At 44.6% G+C, this 18,200-nt stretch overlaps 1 protein-coding gene across 2 annotated transcripts in view; it reads right to left on the minus strand.

Moving 5' to 3' along the window:
* PANK3 (pantothenate kinase 3) overlaps window positions 1–18,200 on the minus strand; it is a 202,747-nt gene that overhangs the window by 144,796 nt on the left and 39,751 nt on the right. For both annotated transcript variants that reach the window (XM_069654299.1, XM_069654300.1), the window contains exon 3: window positions 5,134–5,486. In XM_069654299.1, the coding sequence (XP_069510400.1) occupies window positions 5,134–5,486 (353 nt within the window). The remainder of the gene's footprint in view (window positions 1–5,133; window positions 5,487–18,200) is intronic.

Consider the following 18,200-nt stretch of genomic DNA (forward strand, 5'->3'; position numbering starts at 1 on the left):
AATTATGGTTAGTGTGGCTAATACCAGAGGTAGTGGTGGGGTGAATGGTCGGGACTCGAGCAAGCCAGCAAAGCAGGACTGGAGCACAGTCAAGATCAGGTTTTTTTATATTGTTAGATGTGGGTCCCTGTTCTTCTCTCAAACTCAAAAGTCAAGTATCTATATCACCTGATACCCATAACAGGATGTCTGAATAATAGAGAAGTTGAACTGTATCTGTCAATGTTCTCTCATCGTTTATCGAGGTTGATGTTGGAGACCCGTTGCTGTACAAAAAGCCCTGTACAGCTGAAATTCCACACAAAATGTCAAATTTTATTTTTGGACAAAGTACCTTGTTTGATTTATGTGGCAAATACTAAAGAGGAAAATAGAATCTTGACAATATCAAGCACAATGCAGAGTTCTAGAGTTTTGAAAATAGCTAATAATTTTTACTCCAAAACCCACAGTTTCAAGTGCTTTACAAAAGGGTTACTGAGGAAATAAGGGCTCCAGGCAGCAGTGATGAAGAAACAGTAGTTTATTTCATTACAGTGACAGCGGCCTATGAGAGCCGAGTGCCAACATGGCTCTCTCCCTGCAGTCTCTACTGTAACTCCTCTACATTCTTAGAATAACATTCTTAGAACTTAATGAGCTCATAGTGCAGCTCAATGTTTAACTAGGATCTTTTAATAATTTTTTATGAACTTGTTTTAACTTACACTTACATCATAACACATCTCATCCCTTATGTGCATACAGCTGTTTACTCCACATAATAATCCTTAAACCAGCTGGGTTTGTTCTTGACTCTATTTGAATGTGTCTCTCAACGAGGCCGTTGGCCCTTGGATGATAAAAAGCAGTTCTAGTGTGTTTGATGCAAATTTTCTTCAAGAAAGTTAACATCCTTTCAGAACAGAATTGTACTCCGTTATCAGTGATTAATTCTGTCGGGAAACCCTCCCTGTAAAACACTTCCTCGAAGAATGACACCATCTCTGCAGTGGTTGCCTCACGCAAAGCCTTCCATTCAATCCATTTGGAATGGTAGTCCACTAACACAACAATGTATTTATACCCATTGTCAAGGTTTTGTGATGGTCCTATCAAAGCAACTGCAACTTTTTGCCTTGGTTCACTAGGTACTTTGACAGGATTTATTGGTACTTCTCTAACCATCTTGGTCTTGTCACTCTTACCACACTCTCTACAACCCCTAACACACTTCTCTGCATCGCTGTCAATCCCGGGCCACCAGAAATATTGCCGCAAATATCTCTTTGTTCCTCCCATGCCCAGGTGACCTTGATGTGCTATATTTACTAAATGAGATCTGACTCCACTAGGGGGTATTATCCTATTTCCTTTTCTAAGTTTACATCCGTCCTCAGACATACTTAACTCGTCCTTCACACCAAAATATCTGTCAAACTCTTTTCCCACAATATTCTTGTGAGGCCGTCCTTCTCTGGTCCAAATCATAACTTGATTCAATATTAAATCCTCCTCACCAGCTCTTATCCACATCTCTTTATCAATGGCATCATGCTCAATTTCTGCAATGCTTACATCTTGAAATTCAGGTGCTCCCTCCAATTCACCATCACACACAGGTAATCTGGATAAACAATCTGGTACCACATTCTCCCTCCCGGGAATGTAACACACCTTGAAATTATAACCCAAGAGTTCTACCATCCACCTCGAAACTCTTGGAGACCCTTTGGCCCACTCAGAACCGTTCATCAATTGAACCAAAGGCTTGTGATCTGATCTGACAATAAAAGGTCGACCCCATAGAAAGAACTTGAAGTGCGTGACTGCCCAAAATACTGCTAGTGCCTCTCTTTCAATGACCGAGTATTTTTTTTTTGCTCCTCTAAGTGGCCTGGATGCAAATGCAATTGTGTATTCAGTTTTACCTGAGTCAAACTGAGTCAAAACTGCTCCTAAGCCAAGGGTACTAGCATCAACTGAAAGCAACGTTTTCCTGCCAAACATGAATCCACTTAAGGATGGAGCCTTGACTATACAATCTTTGATTTGCATGAATGCTTCCAGACACTCTTTGGACCATGTGTACTTCACGTTCTTTTTTAGTAACTCCATCAATGGAGATGAGATGGATGCAAAGCCATTCACAAATTTATGGTAATATTCCGCTAGTCCCATGAAAGAACATAGTTGGTCCTTGTCTTGGGGCTGAGCAGTATTACTAATGCTTTCTATGAGTGACTTTTTGGGAGAAATACCTTCTTTTGAAACTTTGTGTCCCAGATACTCCACTTCCTCAACACTTATTTTACATTTGCTTCTTTGGACCGTTAACCCAGCCTCTTTTAGTCTGCATAGTACTGCCCTAAGTACCAGGTCATGCTTATGCTCATTACTTGCAAAAATCAGAATGTCATCTTGAAAAACCTTAACATTTTCCAACCCTTTTAACACTTCCTCCATCACCTTTTGGAACACAGATGCGGCCGAGGTCAACCCAAATGGCATGCGATTGTATTTATAAGTGCCTTCAGGTGTGATAAAGGCAGTGAGATGTTGCGATTCTCAGGAAAGGGGAACTTGGTGATAGGCAGCAGAGAGATCAATGACAGAGAACAATTTGGGTTCGCCAAGAGTGGAGAGTGTCTCGGAAATGTTGGGTAGGGGATGTCTCTCCACCAGAATATTGTGATTAAGACTGCGCAAATCTACACACAGTCTTAATTTACCATTATTTTTGGCCACTAAAACAATGGGGGAAACCACTCTGTGGCCTCAACAGGTTCAATGACACCCTTATCTACTAAATTATCGAGTTCACTGCGTAGTTGCGCTCTCATGTTTAACGGCACATGTCTCACTTTATGAACAATAGGCTGACATTATTTCTTTAGTCTAATATGGTGTTCGAAGTTCTTGAGTCTGCCCAGACCTTCGGTGAAGACCTCTGGGAACTCTCTTGACCACATATCATCAATCTCGGCAATGGTGACAGGCTCAGTGGCACTAGCTTGCACCCTGACTCTCAACTTCCTTTGTTCCTCCCAACCTAAAAGGGAGGCTCCCTTTCTTGCAACCAAAATGTCAGCTATGCATTCTCCACCTCTGTATTGCACACTTGCAGTAAACTGTCCCAGCATCTCAATAGGGGATTCCGCATAGCCGCAGGGCCGAATTCTTGGTGGATTCAGCATTGATTCATCCTTTTTTAGAACATCTTAAATGTCTCTTTAGAAATGATGGTCCATGGGAAACATGTGTCAACTTTCATGAGTATTTCTCGACCATCAATTACAAAAACATCTGTTGGACCTTTGCTGTCTCCTCCTCCAATGGTCGAAATCTCGAAGACATGTCTGGGGTTGTCTTGCGAGGAGTATACCTCCTGTATGTTGTAAGCTGAGTGAGCACCTTCTTCTTGGTTGTCTCTGGTTTCTAAGAGATTTATTGATGACCTCTTGCATACATTAGCCAAATGTCCTCTGGTCCTACACTTGAAACATTCAGCATTCCTTGCTGGGCACGAAGGGTAATTCGGACCATGCCACATCTGGTACACTTCGCACCCCATGTTCCTTTCCTGCTTGTATTGACATTAAGTCTCTTCCTGTGATCAACTGCGCACACAGCTTGGGTACTGTTTGTCAGACTTCAGTTCTTTGACATATTGTGAGGTTTGTTCTATGCTTCTGGCTAGGTCCACTGCTTCATCCAACTTCATGTCTTTTGCCAACAATTTCTCCTGTATCCTAATATTATTTGTGCACCTCACTAACTGATCTCTAATTAACGAGTCAGATAGATGTTCGAATTCACAGGAGTGGCTTAATGTTCTTAATGAGGCTATGTACGATTCCACGGATTCTGAGGACTCCTGCGTACGCTGAAAGAACTTGTGCCTCTCGAATGTAACATTTTTTTTAGGCTCAAAATGATCCTTGAGTTGTTTAATAGCAAGGGCATATTCATCTGTGTCCTCCGCTTCACCAGCTTGTGCACTGCCTAACCCATCAAACACTGCACGGCCTTCCACACCAAGATTGTGAAGTAATAATGCCTTTTTGCGAGTTGAGCTGAATCTCTCTCCCCCCATTGCCACCAGGTAGTTTTCAAACATGTCTTTCCACCTGTCCCACCTAACTTGGGGGCGTCCAGGTTCATTCAAAAATGACATTGGCGGAGGTATTGAAGCTGTCATGTCTTAAGCGGTAAAAAGGTGGTAAAGAGTGGGCTTGCTAGATGCAACCAATAGACTCTGGATCAGTTCAAGTATGCCCAGTGGATGCACAGACTGAGCAGTGACAGTGCTGCGCTATGCAGACAAAGGGATCAGTCTTGTATGAGTACAATCCCTTGTGTATGATGTCACAATCCTCCTTACATCAGTCTGAATTGGAACGTGATGGCTGCTTATCCACAGAATGGATACATGTCATAATGGCTGGCTCCTGAAACTTGCCAGAACTGCATGGGCAGGTTGCTCAGCAACGATAATGTCAATGCTAGGGATCCTGAAAGTAAACACTGTTGCTTTGAGACAGAGTCAATACAGTAATGTGGAAGGCAAGATTACACCCCCAGGGGACGTGCCTGCTGACCTGTTGTTCCGCTCCTCCCGACCTTCCTGCAGCGTCCGCTGTCGCACGGGAGTGTGGAATAATGCAGGCCGCGCTATGACGAGACTTCAAAGGAGTACGGAGACACTGCTGAGAGCCATCCTCGTCGCCAATGAGGAAATAAGGGCTCCAGGCAGCAGTGATGAAGAAACAGTAGTTTATTTCATTACAGCGACAGCGGCCTATGAGAGCCGAGTGCCAACATGGCTCTCTCCCTGCAGTCTCTACTGTAACTCCTCTACATTCTTAGAATAACATTCTTAGAACTTAATGAGCTCATAGTGCAGCTCAATGTTTAACTAGGATCTGGTAATACATTTTTATGAACTTGTTTTAACTTACACTTACATCATAACCATAACAGTTACTTTCCTTCGAAATCCAAGTAAAGTGCTCTTGTAAAATAGAAAAATCCTTGAAGTTTTCAAATTCTAGTCAAATCATAAAAAGAGTGGGCTAAACAAATGAATTATATACATATATTTCTGTTAATTAAATGGCACCATTTGATGAAGAAATTAATAAATTGACCTACCGTAAGAAACTCTTCCTCAAATTTATAAGCACCTCCCCCGGTGGCACAAAGCACTGTATGTAAAGTGGAGAAGTTCTTATCTCTTCCCATGTGGATGAAAGTAGGCAGGTCCTGGGTTGGGAATCGGATGAAGTGCAAGTTTCCAGTACGTTCAAAAAGGGTCAAATCCTTTAGTTCTAAATGAACATCCCTTATTCCGGTAGAACCATAAGCAACGTTGGAAGTCAAGTACTTGCGGATACTCTTCAAGCTTTCAACTTCTTCTTGTTCCTCTTCTGCAGTAATGTCTACAGGTTCAAAGTATGTAAGCTTCACTAAGGTCCCTCCAATGTCCATACCAAACCATGGAAAGGCTGTGGTGGAGTAAGAAGAATTATTTAGAATTGCAAATACTAAAACTAGCAAACAAACTACTGGAGGATTTAAAGATATGTCATGTTAGATAAATGTTCTTGTATCAACACAATTTTAGGAGAAACACATAACTCAAGTGGGGAGGAAGACTTGCCTCAATTATATGTAACTACATATAGGTTTCACAGATGTCATCATACAATTCTAAATAACTGCATATGTTTCACAAAAGCAATATGCCAATCTCTTGTTTATAGTAGAACATCTGCTGGATAGTAGATTCTAGCTTTCTGGAAAACCTTAGGTCACCACCAAAACTACATTTCTTGCAACATATTAATCACTTTGCCCATCACCCACAATACAGATCTGAGCACATGCTAGGCAGGGTAGAAACACATTATTACATTAAATTTACAATACATTTTTCAGTAAGCAGCATCAATTATATGCTCTTGCAACCAAATGGTTTAATTAGCTATTTGTAGGAAGAGGGTGTCTAAAGTCGCTGCAGGACAAAGAAATGCTTATTAAAAAGGAGGGCATTCCTTGCATTAAACAATGTTATGTGTATGCAACGGACTATACTATGTTAATGTTTAAGACCTCTCTTAACATTTATCCAATTAATATTTGTGGTGAACCAGAAGAAGAACCCGGACGATGGCGACTCATGATTCAATGGTTTTTTTAATAAAAAGATCAAAATGCCTAACTTGCCCGGTTTCTATGAGGCAAGCTCCCTACCTAGCAAAATAAAAACTAAGGATGTGGGTTAAAGTCTGAAATAAAGTCTTTTCATCTGAATCCAATCCAACTAGCCCTACCACACACAAAACACCCAACTACAAAAGGGGAAAGGGGTGCTTTGTACACTAGCCTCTGGAAGTCTTCTGTATGGCCCATTTTACATTTGACTTGTTTGCAGTCTTCAAATGTTCATTTTCACAGCAGGATATTCTTCCCAGACTCTATACTAGGTTTAAGGATTTCAGTCTCTCCTTGGCATTAGCGAAAACTGTTTCTTTAAGCAAACAATTGCATTCCTCGATGTTTGCTTAGAAATTAAATAATTTCTGTCTTTTCTTCCTTCAATGCACTGGGACTCCCCTAAGTCCCACAATCCTCAGACCTTTTGCTTTCTTTTGCACAAAGGATTTACATACATGTGTAGAGGGCGGTGGGCCACCCTGAGTTGTTCAAAGTTCTAAATTTCTCTCTCTGGCTTTGTTAGCCTTACTTCTAAAGTCTCTATATTCCTTTTCTTCCCCCTTTCTAGGGGATTTGTTATTTACAATGTTTTTATTTCTATCAAAACCCTTTTCATAGGGGTTTTCCGCTCTTGGGTTTCTCAGGCTCCCATAAACTTGATATGTTTTCCAATCGTTATTTACAACGTTCGTACCTTGTATCGACAGGGTTTCAGGCTCCCGAAACATCGACGGCTTTCCCTGTGGCTATGCATCTCTGCAAACATGGTCCGATGTATGCAGAACTCGAGGATCAAAGCTCCCCCATATCGTCTGGTCACAGTTTCTGATGCCTTCCGACATAGGCTTCTCGGTCGGATCGAAGGTGTTCAGTTAGAGTCTTCTCACACCTCCTTGCTTCGACTGGCTCTATGGCCCAACGTGGCTCTGTGCTTCCAGGACGTCAAAACTGCAATACGTAGCAGTTTGCCCGCCTCTGTATGAGGTCCCTCCTGCTTTGCAATCCTTCCTCTCCTTCTACATGTATCAGGGACAGCTGAAACATGGTTCTTCGTTACCCAGGGCAATCAAGCTGCGTTCAACATTGGATGCAACCAAGAGAGGTAAAGAAGGATTCTTGGGACATCGAGTTGTTTTGGGAGATGAGTCTTCCCCATATCCATATATGCAGACAAGGTGGTTTGGATTAGGAGTTGCAGTCTGGAATGGGGAGTCCTTGTTGCCAAGGGAGGAGTCACTCGCAGGGAGTCCCCCTTGCCCAGGCCCATAGCAGAGTCTTGCATAGCTGGTTCACATCTCTAGGCTCACAGGGGGTTGTTCCCCTTTCGGAAGTAGGGACAAATTGCTTAGATTTGTCACATATTATACAACCTAAAGTATTAAAAGGGCTAAAAGTAAAACTATCTAACTCCCTACACAGTATTTTACTCTGCATAGATCATCCACAAAAAAAACTGACCAAACAACTTTCAGCTACAATATCTTGCCTCATTTTGGGTGGTTTTAACCCAAGGGCAGAATAAAGCAAGAGCATTTCATGCTAAAGACTTAGATTTGTATTTCATACCCACTGCACCAACACACTTCAAGAGACATTTTTTAGATTGGCTGCTTTTTCTAAACATAGAACCATTTCAAATAGTGGCACACAAATCCTAGATTGGACGGATTATTTATTTGATCACTGTCCAACTATCAATATTAGCGGTTATTTCTTTAAACTATCCCTCCCGCCACCGAAATTGATACAGACACCAAGTACAGGTTTCGAAATGGAGGGGTACTGGGAGCCATTTAACGTATGCTTGTCGCCTAGAAGAGCCGGGTTAGCTTGACACAAACAATGCTCCCTTTTGGCTCCCCAGGCCAACTGGTGCCGAACAAACACACCTATATCTATAAACTCTATTTAGGACAAACTATAAATAAACCTTAGGGCACATTTATACGACATTAAAAGCATGATAGGTCATAAATAAAGGACAAAATGATCAGTTTCCATCATATGCAGAATTTAGATTTGTTGAATGCTATGCACTAGCTCCAAGTTCTCCGGTCATAGCTCCTGGTTACATGGTTAATGCTTTTAGCTCCTGCTTATCCAATCTTAATTTTGGACCCTACAAGCACTCATACGTCTTGCCCCAGTGTTTTACGACACTCCTATGAGACCCACACTCTTACCACACACACACACACACACACACAAATACTTATGCAACATGTTGTTACGCTATTACGACACACGCTCAGAATTTATGGAGTTTCTACAGAAAATGAACATTTTATTTTATGTATTTATTGTGTATAAATAATGCCCCTATAAAGCAAATGGTGTTTCAAGGCGCAACAAGACAGATGGGGAGGGGGACGACGAACAAAAACGGTCCTACTAGGCCCTGTGACATTCAGATCGTGCATGTGCAGAACAGGAAGTGCAGAGCAGTGGGGGTAGAGGGGGGGAGTGGCAGTCAGAGCAGAAAGCGCTAGTGTCAAGGAGAGAAAGAAAGGGTAGGTTGGAGTAGAGGGCACAGAAGTGCTGGGGGCTGGAGGGATGGAAGGGAAGAGAGCCCCTGGGTTAGGCGAATGCTAAGGAAGGGGGGCCAGGTGGACAAGCACCGGTGGAATGCAGAAGTGCAGGGGAATGAAGGTCCCCATGCAAGTGCTAGGACAGGGCTGAAGGGCTCAAGGTGGTGCAGGCCCAGCCAGGCTAGTGCAGGGGGAGGGAGTCCGGATGGCAAGTGCAGGATGAGGGGGAAGAGGGGGTCAGGGGAGAATGAAGTGCTGGGGTAGACTGGGCAAGGAGGGCCTGGTGCTCTGTATAAATCAGAGGGCAACCAGGAAGCCAGTCGCAATGAGGCAGAGGGGGGACATTATCAGGGGAGGGGGAGAGGCAAGGGGGAAGAGAAAAGGAATGTCTTGAGAAGCTTCCGGAACTTAAGGAAATCCGGCTCATGTCTGAGAGAGCATTTCAGAGGGAAGTTCCTTCAGAAGAGAGAGAGATCTGCCCCCCACTCTCTGCTTGGAGAAGTGTCTGATCTGCAGCAAATTGGGGCTAGAAGAATGAAGGGGTCTAGCAAGGAGGTATTTAGGGAGAGAGAGTTGGCTGCAGTGAGGTCCCAGGACCCAGACAGCCTTCTGTATTATGCAGAGGGTGCTGAACTTGATCCACGCAGCAACCGGGAGTCAGTGGAGAGATTGTTGGGCTGGAGACATGCCGTCCCCTGGGCTCGAGGCCAAGGATAAGTCTTGTAGTCCTATTCTGGATTAGTTGAAAGGGTAAAGGAAGGAGTTAGGCAGATTGAGAAAGAGGCTGTTTCAGTAGTCCAGCCTGGAGGGGACCAGAGCTCTAGAGACATTGAGTTTCTGGAGGAAGGTGAGGAAAGGGAAAATGCCTCTTAGGAACTCCAGCTGGAAGTGGGCCTTCTTGGCACGGTCCATGATGTGGGGTAAGAAAGGAGGAGAGAGAGGAGTTGAAGATGACGCCAAGGTTTTTTGCCTCACAGTAGGGTGAGGGGAGGGGGCCCATGTAGGGCGGCCAGAGAGTAGGAGTACATGCTCATATGCCATACATAACAGTTGTATGACACATTCTAGTACCACACACAGACACACACAACCCTAAGACACAGGCTCTTACTACATACTGATACCACCTGCTATTCATCTACACACATGCTCAGAATCAATGCACAGATGCTATAAAAAAGGTACTTATGCATGCTCATATGCTTTGTGACATGCTTGAATGACATACTCCTGACACACATTAACCACCACATGCTGTTACTCTATTACGACTTGCTCAGAATCAATGTACAAAATGTACATCTACATTGTCTACACAAAATGTATATGTAGAATATGTACATTACACACATGTATGCTTCGAGATGTATGAAAACTCAGATCAAAGTCAGGACTGACGGTCAGTTTTCAGGAGACGTAAACTGCGCACAAGTAAAACTGATATGCCTCATAAAAATTGAAAACTCAAATCAAAGTTAAAGCTACCTTTAATGTGAGTTTTCATACGTATAAGCGGTACATAATACAGGATTAGAATGAATGTACATTTTATAAGAATGGGCTAAAATAACCGAGTTGAAAAGCCTGAATGAGTGATTTGGGCGAATTTCGTCCGTTCAAACATTCTGAAAATCACGCATTCAGTACTGGGGGCTGCGGGGATATCCCCCGCAGCCATCCCAAAAAAAAAGAAGAAAAAGGACATATATTACAAAAAACCCCAAAACCATACAATCACACACCCACAACACGCCCCACCCCATACTTACCTTTCCTTCCGACGAGCTGTGGGCGCCGGGTCCCTTTCACTTCCGTGATCGGGAACCGGCACCGCAGAGTCCTTTCCTTTCTTTTTCTTTTTTTACTTTTGATCTGGAGAGCTGCAGTGGTGCCCCCCACAACCCCTGCTCACTATACTGCACAGTATAGGGAGCGGAGTGTTGCGGGGGGACACCCTAGCAGCCCCCAGCTTTTTTTTATTTTATTTTTTTTATTCTGAGCGGGTCAGCTGCAGGGGTGTCCGTGCAACCCCTGCTCACCATTCTATACAGTATAGTGAGCGAGGGTGGCGGGGGACACCCTCGCAGCCCCTGGCTTTTTTTTTTTGGGCAGCTGCAGGGGTGTCCCCCCGCAAAGCCAGCTCACTATACTGTATAGTATGGTGAGCGGGTTGTTGCGGGGTACACCCCCACAGCCCCCTCTACCGACCGCACCAAAAGACCTAAACACATACCACAAAAAGTTTGAACTTTTCATAGTATGTGTTTTAGGTATTTTGGTGGGGTCGGTAATTTATTTTCGGTAATTTCGTACTAAACGAAATTTCGTAAATGTACAGTAATATGCGTCTAAAAATCACACGAAAGTCAGGGCTGACTTTGAAGTCCATTTTCAGGCGATGTAAATTGCGTTCATGTACGAACTGTATAACTAATTTATGAATCTTATAAACATTGAAAACCACAAATCAAAGTCAAAACTGATTTCCATGCAAGTTTTCATCCATAAAGGAGACGTATAGGATATGTGCATTTTAGGACTTCACGCCAAAAACCCAACTTATATGCCATGTTCAAACTCGCATACCAGACACTACACACCCACTCTCACGACTTACACGCTTGCAACACTCACACTATTGCACCAGACACACACACACACACACACACACACAGCTCTTATAACACGCTCAGAAGCAATGTACAGCTTCTATACAAAATGTAAATTTCTTACATGTACGCAACTATACATATCAAATCTTTTGCGTACATGTAATAAATGTAACGCACCAATAGGTTTCTTTAGTGCCCAATAGCCATGGCCTTTGGCCATAGCTAGTGAGCACGACCTTCAGCTGTGCCCACTGTATATTTTAAGACACTAGGTTTCTTTCAAGCCCACTCATCATTGAGGATGGTCCGATTGTCTAGTCGGGAAGGGATTACATAAGCCATGGAAGTGCCACTTAATGGATACAAGATCGAGAAAGACAATGCTTAGGAACTGCGGTATGTCCAATAAAGAACAAGAATGTTCTGTAGGAGTCTATCTGAAGAAGAGAAAATTCCTATTAAGATGATGCTAACTAGGGTTTCAATTCTAATAAAAATATAGCCTCCTTTGCATTGTGTTGTGTACTTCGCCGTTTTCTTTCACTTTTCCTGGACTATTTTTTATATATTGCTACTTGTTTCCGTTTAGGATTCTTTTTGGATCAATACTTTTATTGTTTAGCCAGGATATTTCAAAGTGAATTCATGACTGTTTTAAGAGACCTTCTGATCTTTAGGCATACATTGTCGCAGACTTGCCACACACTAAGTCCCTCCATGCTAACTTAGTCTCTGAACTACATCTCCCATCCCGATATAGCTTGCCCATGTCAGTGCTTCACCCGCATCATTGCTTCGCCTGTTTTATCCATTGTGGCTGGTTGGGCCTGGGAGCCTGTTATTATACTCCAGTTATGTTTAAACACAGTATCTCACTTATGGATGGTATATTATTAGCGCTCCCTTATAGCTTGATCTACCAAAAAGGTGATGTAGCAGTTTCATTTTCCATCTCGATTTGAAAATGCCTTCTCATTTCTCAAATACTATAAGTAAATATGTAAACCTATTCACAGACCGCTATAGGAATACCATACAGCCACAGACAGTTGCACCTATTATGCCACTGAGTGGCAATTGTATGAGCCCCGGGCAAACCCCCTGGCTCCCAGTTCATCAAATTCTTGCCAGACCTCTTACCAGAATATGAATGCTTCCAAGGCGCAAGCTATCAGAAGAATAAGAAGAAACTAGGGCGTATCCGAACCCTTCCTAATCTTGTATTTGAACCTTAATTTTTACAAGGCATTACCAGAGCCGGTTGGTTCCTTGAACATTTATGACACAAAATCAACAATGAGTAACAAACCTGACGGTGCAGCAAACATCCCTCCATAGCTATCCACTCTGTATCACTACTGGAACCCAATGTCCGAGATGATAGCACCATAGCCATATCTGTTCCCCTGACCCGGTCATATTATACATGAACTCCACCTGTAATAATCTGTCCACAGTCTGGGCCTTCTTTCCAGAGACTGTCAGTGTGTTCTGAAGCCACAAACACTGTGTTCGCAGCAAAGAACCATAGGCATTGGATCTCAGTGCCAGGTTAGACCCCCACATAGGACTTCTTGAGTGCAGTTTCTGCCTTCCTCTCTACCATATCGTTGATGGCCGCTTCTTCCAAGGATATGTAGCATCATCAAACCAGGCTGGCCAAAATATCATCCACCTCAACCGATGCGGCCCGCCTGGTCTTTTCCCCCTTGAGTGAGCGTAGCTTGGACACAATCCTTGGCATACCAGTGTATACCAGGCTCACCCATTCCCTTATGATCTTGTCTCTAATGTCTGAAATCAATGGGATACTGGCTTTAGCGATTAGTGGGTACCGTTGTATTTTTGGGCCAAGGGAATGCCCCACTTTTGTCTGCTTCTTGAAGCCCATGTATTCTTGGTTTTGTGCCTGCACTTTATCAACTTGTTCTCTATCAAGGTATTTACCAGAAGCTTCATCATCATCATCTTCTGGGGAGGAAGATGAGCAGGAAGGAGAGGATGAGGATTGTGTGATGAGGATTATGTGTAGGGGAAAGAGATGGCAACTAATGTTTTCCTTTCTTCTACTTATGCTCCAGAAATTCTTTAAAATGGTGTTTCAGTGTTTTCCTTGATATAGTACCTCCTGTATCCTCCTAAGAGACTTATTCTTTTTTTTATTGGCGTGGAGGAAGAGGAAGTCTCCAGCTCCAGGTATTTGTGTTTCTCTGAGCACTTCACACTGCAGTGATGTAGATGCTACGGGTCCACAAATATATTTGCCTAGCAACCTTTGTTCTTCATTTTATATGCGTACTAGGCGTGCTGGTTAATTTTACCATTTCCCAGCAAAGGCCAGGGGCCTACAACACTTCCTGTGTTGCCCGACAACTGGTGCATCGTTTACGGGCCAAATTCTAATACATTCTCTTTTATTCGCTGCCAGGTAGCACTTATCTGACTCCCGGGCACAGGGCCAGATCCCGCCCCTGTAGAGGCACCTAGAGCTCTCTGGATAATTTCCAGACCAATGCCTGCATGCCCCGCTAAAAGCTTACATCTGCCTGAGCCCAGAGAAGGGAGTTGATCACACTAGGGCTCCTAATCTGCCCACAGCCTCTGGCTCTCATCCTTCCCCACAGGGGTACCGGCAGGCATCCTCTACGCCTCATGGCCCCCAATTCGCAGAGGCAGACTGTCTGGATGAGGGTTGCCAAACATCGGCCTCTCCGTGCCCAGCACAGAGTCTGAGTTCCCTGGCAAGAATGAAGAATAAACTGAGATCTCATGGGTAAAGGGAAGGTTATATTTCCTGAGGTGTGGCAAAGTCAACAAGGAAAAAGCTTAGAAGAAGGTTCTTAGAAGGACAAGGAGACTCACAAATGTAAGTACTAAGACAAAGGAGAGGGATGTGGAGGAAATATAAATGTCTGATTTTCGAAAACATTTATTTTGTGTTTCATTTCTAGGTCTACAAGCAGTGCAGATGTTTTTTAAAGAAACTTCAATACGGTTTTTAAACTGTATGGGCGTTTCCCCATATTTTAAATGTCATAAAAGGCTTGCAGGAGAGAAAATGTTAAAATAAATAAAATCTAGTAATGTATTTAAATTAAAGTAAGTCAAAAAGGTGTGCAGCATTGGTGCTAGTGTAATGAAAATATCAAGTTTGGCAAGCTGTTATTAAAATAAAGAAAAAATGGCCTGAATGTGTCCGATTACTTACCGTTAATCTTAATTATTTCTAGTCCTACTTTTCCTCGTCGCAGTACTTACCTGTGAAGTACCTTCCCTCTCCTCAGTTTCACTTTGTATTCTTCTCCGGCCCAACTCTTCCCTTCAGGTAATAATAGCCCTCCTCCTCCGATGACCATCTGCAGTTATCACCAATTGCCTTGGAAGGCCCTTTTGCCATATTATCTGTCGGGAGGGAGAGACGGTATGGAAGTACTGGGACGAGGAAGCGAAGAATAGGAGTAATGAAGATTGCCGGTAAGCAATTTAAGCATTACCTCCACGTCCCTCTTCCTTGCCATAGTACATACGTTACAGCAGTGCCAGAATCAAACACCCCAGCTCCAAAGGACCCAGCCTCCTGACATTGAAGATTAAGTCGATAGTGTCTAATTAAAATGTCTGGGTCAACCCAGGTTGCTGCCCTGAATGAACACCTCTGGCCTCTACCCAGGACGCTGACATACCCCTGGTGGGCTCTGTAGGGGTAGTGGAGACAACTGACACATAAGCAAGGGAGACTGTGTATCTTAACCGACGACTGAGGGTGGGCACTGTTGCCTTCCTCACTCGGGAGGGCCCCCCAGAGGTGGTCAACTGGTAGCGCAATGGAAGGCCCTGCTCCTTTGTAAGTACATTAGCACAGCCCTTCTGACATTCAATTTAGCCCAGAGTTCTACTTCTGAGAATGATGGGTTGCGAACAAAAGAAGGCAGAACAATTTCCTACAAATTTCTAAACCGCCTATCGGTCAGAAAAGCAGGAGTGGCATCTGAGGAACAGAGCTTCTGGGGAGATCACCTGAATAAGGTGCCTCACAGGACAGAGAACTGATTTCCCCCGTCTCCTAGCAGAAGTGATGGTCACTAAACAGACTGTTTTGAGTGTCCGATATTTCAGATTTGCATCTCCCAGGGCTCAAATGGAGGAAATTGCAAAGATGTAGGGTGGTATTCCCAACACTATGACATGCCTGCAAAGGGAGAAACTTCCCTGGAGCTGGTCTACTGAATCTTGAATGTCAGAAGCATCATTATCCCGAATACTTAAAAAACGGATGGCAGCCAATTTCGCCCTGAGAGTAGAGACTGATAGACCTATATTGAACCAATCCTAGAGGATTTGGAGTATACTTGCTACAGGGCCCATGGAGGATGAAAAGCCCTGGACCTTACATCACAAATCAAAGTTCTTCCAGTGCTTGTCGTAGACCTTCAGAGTGGAGAGTCTTTTATAGATTTGGATGGAGCAAGTCACTTCCACTGAAAGACTACTTAAACAGAGCCTTTCCCTCCAGGCCTGCAGGCCAATTTCTTCAGACAAGTCAACCCCTGGGTGGACAAGGAATCTGGAACAGTGGATAGGAGAAGCATGGGGCATGCGGTCAGGTCCAGGAGGAGAGGGGACCAACTCCTGCGGGTCCCTTGAATCCCTGATTTTGAGCAGGACCCTTGGAATCAGTGGGAGCGGAGGGAAGGCATAGAGGAGTCTCTCTGGCCAGTGAATGGATATTGCGTCCACACCCCAGGCGCTGGGGAGGAGAACAGGGAGCAGAACTTGGAAACTTTGCCACTGGGGGGGGCAAACAGGTCTAATGATGGAGACCCCAGGACACTTCAGATCTTATGAAAGACTTCCTCCTTAAAATCATAGTCGGTCAAAGGAAAACTCTGAGCCTGTCGGCCACTTAAGTTGACTTGTCCCCGAAGGTGGACTGCAGACAGCGCCAGCAAGCCCACTTCAGCCCAGGTTGCTAAACTCAATGCTAGCCTGCCCTAGGATTTTGAATGGAAACCCCTGCTTGTTTAGGTAGGCCACCTTGGTGGTGTTATCCAACTGGAGAGAACAGCCTTCACACTGAAAGAGGGAGAGAATGCCTGGAGAGCACAGAAGGCTACAGCCAGCTCCACCACCAGTTGGACGAGTGGGCTGCCTCTTCTTCTGACGACGGTTCCAGGTGGGCTTGGCCTAGTATATTACTGAGCCCTAGCCCGTCTTGCTGGGGCTCATTAGCAATGGTCGGCAGCGACTATGGCAAGGGAAAACCTCTCATGGGATTGCGCATCTGAAGCAACCATTGTAAACTTCACTGGAGTGATGGCCCCACAGGGACCAGGGCAACATAATCCAAGGGATCTTCCTTCCAGAACCTGTGGAGGAGGATCAACAGGAGCCTTAAATCCAACCGGCACAAGGGACATAAATAAGACACAATAGGCCATGTGACCATGCACCTGAAAGAAGTCCCTGGCAGGGCCTAATGCTGGGATAGTAATTGGCTCAATGCAGTCTGTAATTTGAGTGCCAGGTCGAGCGGCAATTGCACTTCACCTTGGGTTGTCCAGAACCTTTCCCCTAGAAAGTGAAGGTCCTGGATGCGACTTGGTCCAGTTGAGGAGAAACCCCATACTCTCCTGCATGTCAACTTCTCATGTTGAATCAGAAGGTCCTGAGAAAGTGATCAGAGGGTACCATCATCCCAGTAAGGGAACATTTGGATTTTTCTGGAGATGAAATGCTGTCATCTCCACAGTGCGCAGAGTGGGAGGCACAGTTAGAGGCAGCATTCTCCTTGACACAGCCTTTGTGGAAGCAGTTGCAGTTGTAGTTATACAGAGTGCTACACTGCAACACCAGCTGGAGATAAAGGATCCTCCCCCAAGCAGAGCGCTGCGGAGTGTGCAGAGTGGGAGGCACAGTTAGAGGCAAGGAGGCCTGACCTGCTGACCAGCTGAGTTACTAATTCATATACTGAAGTTCAGACCTAAAGGCGGAGTGAGTCTGGAGCGTTCGGCAGTGTTCAGCGGTGGACTGTGGTGGACAGGATCTTCTTGCCGAGCCTCCGATTGAAGGGGAGGAGGAGCTGTACCTAATCTTCAGTGGACAGGCTGGCAAAGGAGGGGGGAACTTGCCGGACGTCCACCACTTCTTACCTACTTTCGGATCAACAAACCAACTGTTGCTAAGGGGCTGCGGCGAAAGGAGCTAGACCGCTGAAGTCGTGGATCTTTGGGAAGACACGAAGCAGCCGGGAAATCGATGCACCAGGGGTAAGGAAAAGCTTCCTTATAACGCTAAACCCTTTATTATAGCTTTAAGACTGCTGCTCCATTGTGCGTGAGAGAGCTCTTGCATTCTATTTGAGAGCCTACTTAGTTGCCAACTGGGTGACTGCGGAGGTTCCCCCACTTCATAAGGTATGCAATGAATAAATGTTGCCTGTACAAAACAATTGCCGAAAAAATGCTGTGGTTTGACCCGTTAAAGGTGTACCCCAATACACCATTTAAGGGGATCAGGGGTTGCTGCGTGTCCCCTGCATCCTTTACATGGATTGCGGCAGCAAAACCACAGCCTCTTTGCCACAATATTTTGTGTCCGCGGCCATTTTTGCCACAGTTTTAATACATGGAACCCTTCATACCATGCCTGTCTCCAAAAGACACTGCTATGGATTGCAAAGCACTGGGCTGAGCAGGGGGAAGCACGCACGTAGCTCCTCACAAGGCAGGTCTACCCATGCTGCGCCTAAGACTCCCAATAAAGGGAAGAAAGGGAAGGAGGGAGGGGGACAAAAGGCACAGTTGGAAATCACCTGCTTCTTTTGTAGAGGTGGAGCCAAGTACCACCACCCAAATCCCCTCCC

This window comes from Ambystoma mexicanum, chromosome 3q (genome assembly GCF_040938575.1).
Source record: "Ambystoma mexicanum isolate Mex_15411 chromosome 3q, UKY_AmexF1_1, whole genome shotgun sequence".
NCBI classification, from domain to species: Eukaryota; Metazoa; Chordata; class Amphibia; order Caudata; family Ambystomatidae; genus Ambystoma; species Ambystoma mexicanum.